The sequence below is a fragment of the Epinephelus lanceolatus genome, chromosome 7 (assembly GCF_041903045.1).
Source record: "Epinephelus lanceolatus isolate andai-2023 chromosome 7, ASM4190304v1, whole genome shotgun sequence".
NCBI lineage: Eukaryota > Metazoa > Chordata > Actinopteri > Perciformes > Serranidae > Epinephelus > Epinephelus lanceolatus.
This window is the reverse complement of record NC_135740.1, coordinates 29091353-29097773: the sequence shown is the minus strand read 5'-3', so window position 1 is coordinate 29097773 and position 6421 is coordinate 29091353. Positions and strand designations below refer to the sequence as shown.

Here is a 6421-nt window from a genome sequence, read left to right as displayed (position 1 = left end):
AAGCAAAACAAAATACAGGTTCTTTTCACCGACTGTTACAAAAAAATAAAAAGATGAAAAGTACCCTTATTTTCTATGAATGATATTTCTAAAACTAACAAGCCTGTAAAAAAGCTTTCAGGAAAGATCAGAATAAATAATGTAAATTTATATTTTTAATTTTAAATGGATGTTTAAAACAAATTAACATTTTAATAAGTCCACAAAAGCACTGTGTAATTATTTCACTGTTCTTTCAGGCTCGTAAAGGAACTGGAGAAACAATTTATTTGAATATTATCTTCTGCATGAGGAAATATCTGATGTGTTAAACTGGAAATATCACTGTGCCTGTATTTCTCTTTTTTAAATAAATATGCGGGCAAAAATGTTAAAAATGCAGATTCAACTTGTTTGAATATTTAGATATCTAATTCTATGGTTTGATCTTTACAAGATTATCATAGGGAAATAACAATTGTCATTCAGTGTGTTTGAAGATCTGTACACCTGTAAAAATTCTAGTTTTAGTACACCAGGTATTTTCAAAAGTCATATTTCCAAACCTCACATTACACACAAAAGACAGAGTCACGAATCATGTTTCGTACAAATTTATTCAGCATTTAAGAATAGAGGATGGTCTTAAAATATGTAGAAACGTCAGTTTAAATAAACCTTTTCGTTCAGGAGAATGAGTAAACATGACACTGTCAAAAAACCATCACAGAAAATAACATTTTACAAAAACAAAAAAACTTTGAACATTTTTTTTCCACGTGACAAAACATCGGGTTCACAAGCTAAAAAGAAAAAAAAAATCTTACTATAAATAAAACTTGCGTTTGCGACCCGCACAGTCTTAACATTTCATTTTAACCTAGGGGGTAATGAGGGAGGAGAGAAAATAAAAAGAGACTACAAAAAATTTGGACACAGTCGAGACAGCTGACATTCTACAAATTAAGTGTAAACATTTATGAACCAACTTTTTTCCATCCAGCTTTTCTGAAATACACCAGCCTCTCTTAATGAGGCCACATGCCTTTTCATAGAGAGAAAATATGGCATTAATTAAAATATAGAAGTCCAATTCTTCTACATAAGTTGATTGCTTATACTTGTGATAAAAAGCCTCTTTGCAATGCATTTTACTCTGATGGGCTCAACGTTCAGTTTCGGGTCCATTTCAGATTTCAAAATGGACAACTCAAAGAGATATTGAGATAAAATTGTTTTTTGAACGTTGTTTCTTTAGCAACCAAAAAGTTCAAGTATCCGAAGTACTTTTTTTTTTTTTTTAAAGTTTGAAGTCTCTTTCTTCCCCTCAGATGTGGGTGAGAGGTAGCGTCCCATTGACGCCAGTCCCTGCGGTCTGATAGTGCGGATGGACGCTGTGTAACCGGCTGCTCTGCAGGGAGGAATGCTCTGCGCTGTCCCCGCCGGGAGGCAGGTACATGCTTATCATATCCCTCAGGTCCCCCAAACACGCCCGCTGAGAGTGGGACGTGATGGCCGGCGGCGGTGAGCTCGGCTCGGTCTTGCACACGGACGCCATGGAGCTCAGTCCCATGGCGCTGGTGGTCTGCTGCGTGTACGCCGGAGACATGCTGTACGTGGAAGCCGCGTTCATGTAGGTCTGCGCCGAGGACATCATCGGGTACTGGAGCCCTGCCATCTCGTACCGGTGCATCTGCTGGATCTGGGGGCTGTTCATGCTGTGATGCTGAGGGTAGGCCAACTGGTCCTGCATGAGGGAGTACGCACTGTTTGTCCACCCGTTCATGTGCGCATAACCGTCCATCCGCTGCCCCACAGACACCGAGTTGTTGACGGCGTTGGCTCCTGGCGCCAACAGACCCCCGGGCAAAGAATACTTGTCTTTCTTGAGCAAGGTCTTGGTCTTCCTGCGGGGACGGTATTTATAATCCGGATGCTCCTTCATGTGCATAGCGCGTAGACGCTTGGCCTCGTCGATGAATGGTCTCTTTTCAGCGTCGGTCAGAAGTTTCCAGTCAGCGCCGAGCCGCTTGCTGATCTCAGAGTTGTGCATTTTGGGGTTCTCTTGAGCCATCTTCCTCCGCTGTCCCCGGGACCACACCATGAAGGCGTTCATCGGCCGCTTCACCCGCTCCTGGTCGCTGGCACTGTTGTTCTTAGCGCCCGGCGCCGAGCCCGAGTTGGACTGCGGGAGCGGGGTCTTGAGCTCGGTTTCCATCATGTTATACATTCAGGCGGCTTTTTAGTGTTTACTCACAGGCACATAAAAAGTTCACAAAACAGCGCCAGAAGTCAAAGAGGTAGAGGTACTGACCAGTCTCATAAGAAGATGGAACAAAAAGTTGTGCCCAAAGAGGCAAAATGAGTCTGCAGGTGCTTCTGGTTGCTCTCCGCTCAAAGCTGCTCTGTCCCCCACGGCTCTGAAACAGAAGTCTGTAAACTTGTTCGCCAAGCTCATCTGTTAATAGGCCTAGTGGTCGGACCATGTGATGTGGATTGACAGCATGACAATGAGGGACAGGCGACCAATCAGCGCGCAGCTCCCGTATCCAGCGCGTAACCAACCGGAGCGCGCAGCGTCGTGTTTTGGTTAGAGGAGGAGGGAGAGGTAAAGTTTTAAAACAGCAGCGCAGCTCAACAACGTGAGCGCAAAATGTTAGAAATTTACAACCTTTATAATGTGAGAAGTAACGGAAAATACAGCAGCTTTATTTTTGTTATTGAGCAGGTGTTTTTGGAGCTAATTACATCCGATGATGGGTTATTTTGTCAGCTCCTTTTCCACACTCGGGACTCAGCTGAATAAATCTGTATGAGTCAGACATGCAAAAACTTTTACAGACAGAAGGCTACACCTTATGTTAAATGCAAACGAGTACATATGCAGTACATACGCTGCAGGGAGTAAAAGTATTAAGGAATCAGTGTCATTAAATTAATTGCAGAGGCGAATCCCAACAGGCCACTTTAAATCAGTGCAAATACTTCAAGTAAAAAGTGGAATATTGGAATAAAATGTGCCCTTGGCAGATATAAATCGTTTCATCTCTACAAGCTGTCAAACACGCCTTTGTTGTTTTAATCACAATTTCGCTAAATATATTACCAACATTAAATATAAAAAATAATACACAGGTTTCGTTTTATTTTGGAGGCTCGGTGCTGTCAAAACCCTCAACACACTGATGTGATAAAAATGTTTCATGAGAGCATTTCTAGACCACCTGCTCGGAAGTTTTTCCTCCCTGAGCGCTGAGTGAATTTCCTTTAACCTGCCGAGTTTCCTTCCAGTGGAGGAATATCCCCTGAGTGTACGTGCGTAAAAATAAAACAGAAAAAGGCGCATGGCTCCACGGGTTAAAATAAATATTCGAAAGCATTATTTAATCTTAAAAAAATACCTAAACATGATTTGTAAAGCAGGACATTTTTAAATGAAATGAAAGGCACGTTCATGTGTCTGTCTGTGCTGCGTTCAGGTGCACCACAATGCAAAACTTTAATACATCAACGACCTCTTGTGGAGGGGACAGGCTATCTCTTTAATCCCCGAGGGAAAAGTTTACTTTGGGACTCTGCACACACACACACACACACACACACACACACACCATCTCCCACATACACGCACAGCTCGATCCGTCATGTGCGTGTCAGCTACTGTTTGCTGACTTGTTTTCTCTCGGCGGTGTTAATGCTTATTAAAATGATTACCGTGGAGTGGCCTTCGTTTGCATGTGTGTGCTTACAAACGACCTGAAACGCCGCTCGGCCGCTGAAACCACTCTGCAGCAAACCCCAACAGGGGCCAAACTCACACCTGCTAATGATGACGAGCGAATGGGCCCATCGAAAACGACTATTAACACCTCGGTATTTGCATGGAGCTCTGCAGGGATCGGTGGGGTATGTGCATTTTTAGAGCGTTTCACCTCCTGCAGCTTTCAAATCTGAAACAAGTCATGCATTTTATTGCAGAGGCAGGGCACCTGAGGGACCGGGGTGTGCAGGGGTTTTTTTAATGTGGGAGAAGAGCAGATATTAAAAGAGAACAATAAATAAATAAGAGTTTGTTTGGAAAATTGCGCTTCTGACTCAAATCAGATCTGATTTAAGGGTTTAAAGAGCTGCTTCTATTAAATTATCAATGTTCTTTCTTCCTAATAATGACTGAAAGTTTTGCAAAATGAAAAAAAGTGACAAGGAAATATATATATTTATAAAAGTTACACTATTACTCAAAAACAGGAGTACAGAAAAATGCATTTACACTCTTAAATGACGCACACAGGCACAAATAAAGATGATGATGTGTTATCTTCCAGGGAAGGAAAGCCTATAGTCCCCTCAGCCATATAGTTGCAGTAAATCAGCTGCAAAGAGACATCACTTCATGAATTTAATTTTCGCGTTCAATGGGGCGTCACAAACAGAGCAAGAGCAATAAAACTAACGTCCAATTAGCAGCCATCTATTCTCAGGGACCAGTTATTTGTTTATCTGGGCAGATCTCAATACTGATCCGCTTGTAATCTTCTTATGGAAATTGACCGGTAGCAGAGAGAGGAGGAGAGAAAGAGAAAAAAACACCAGGAGTAACCCGGAGTTTGGTAATGAGGGCCTCTGTGCAGCTAATTTCCTAATTAAGGGAAGGGAGGACCACCAGCACAGTCTGCTCTGATTCAGACTCAACAAGCCTGACAGCCTTAAAAAGGGGCTGTGAGGGCGCGCGGCTGCAGGATCCCACTGTTGAATGTTGGGAAATATGTGGATGTCCTGATGGGAGGATATAACCTGCATGCAGCCAGCTCGATGGATCATTTAATGTTTATTAAAAATGGATGAACTGTGCGCGCGTTTCCCCTCAAACTAAGGAGAGAAATCAATTCAGTTGAGCAGCTTTCGTTGCAGAGAAAATAAAATCAGATAATTTAACGCAAATATTTTGTTTTTATTTCACATTTGTGTTGCCACAGCTTTAAATCTACTTTCTAAATTTGACTAGGATAAAAATAAATTCAACTTTTCTTTAATGAAAGGTCTAATTCTGGCCTGTGGGCCTCGGGAATAAACAAAAATGTTAAGTTATATTTGCAAAGAGCTTTAAGGGAATTAAAATCTATTCAAGACGACACAAAACCACATTAATCCCACCCTTGAAACCAGTGGAGATCTCTGCATGTCCGCATCCTTTGCTCGCCTGTCAATGGAACTTTATGGTCAGACAGTTTGAATTAATGACGGACAAAATGCGCACAACTTTAATATTATACGGGGAGACACAGGCGCTGCGTGTCTGCCATTCAGCTGCAAATAAGTAACTGATAATAGCTTGTAATTTATTGCCCTTTTATTGCCGTTTTATCGCCACAGCCTGCGTTTACAAGTAGTCTTATTTCTGACAATTCCCACATAAGGAGATTTTTTTTAAATAATCGAAAGTCGCATCTGATGTCACAATAAACAACATTATTTTACGTGTCCATTTTAAACCCCACGACCTCCAGAATCAATAACTTTTTTTGTTTCAGCTCAGTGACTGCGGACAAGGCCTTTGAGTAACAGTAATTAACAAAGAATGGGTTTTCAATTACAGCCACAATGGAGACTGTCTCATTAAGATTTGCATGATTTTTTGGACCCAGGAATGCAAATGAAGATGCAATTTACGCACGGTCTGCTGTTCCCATTGTGTCGGCGTGAATGGTTGCGTCCTCCCAGTTCAACACAGGTAAAATAATATTCACGGGTCATTTGGAGGAATAAAAGTGATGCTATTATCACCTCTTTATTAACACAAAGCAGGGATAGTATTCCTGATGGTAATTTGACTTATTTGACCCAATAAGAGACAAAAAAATACTTAACAAAAATAGCGTAAAATGTTTAATGTCTGTGCGTAATGCAGAGCCATGGCCGAGGGAACATTTATACCCTATCAGATTTTTTGGGGGGAAACATTGTGACCTGATATTAACACATTTGTACAAACACTCATCAGTCATGGGTCATTAATTTATGTCAGGAAGGAGCTAAAAATAAATCTAAAGCTTTCAACTGAGTGCATTTTTTATCCCTGGATGCTGCTTTGGGAAATTTAGACATTTAAATTATGAGCTGGTCTTGCAACAGGTATCATAAAACCCATTTAATATTTCATACTGATAGCATCTTAGTCTTTACATGGCAGATCTTTTAGGAACCTAGCGTGATTTGGTTTGAAATATTATCAAAATGAAATACTTTTATTTAAAAAAAAAAACATGGGAATAGTTTTGCACTCTGCTGCTTGAAAACTTCCCCTCAGGTGCTACGACAAACTCTCTTTAAGAGGCAAATAACAAAAAATAACTAAAATAAGCACTGGAGATTTAAGAAGATCAAATCTAAGTAAGTTTTATCTTTAATGTGTTGAATTAAATATTAATATTACACAAATATG

At 40.8% G+C, this 6421-nt stretch overlaps 1 protein-coding gene across 1 annotated transcript; it reads right to left on the bottom strand.

Annotated features, from left to right (window-relative positions):
• Positions 1 to 577: 577 nt before the first annotated feature.
• Positions 578 to 2428, bottom strand: sox3 (SRY-box transcription factor 3). The gene has a single exon (XM_033632541.2). It carries the CDS (start codon positions 2207 to 2209, stop codon positions 1307 to 1309), a length of 903 nt encoding a protein of 300 aa, XP_033488432.1. The 5' UTR covers positions 2210 to 2428; the 3' UTR covers positions 578 to 1306.
• Positions 2429 to 6421: the final 3993 nt, after the last annotated feature.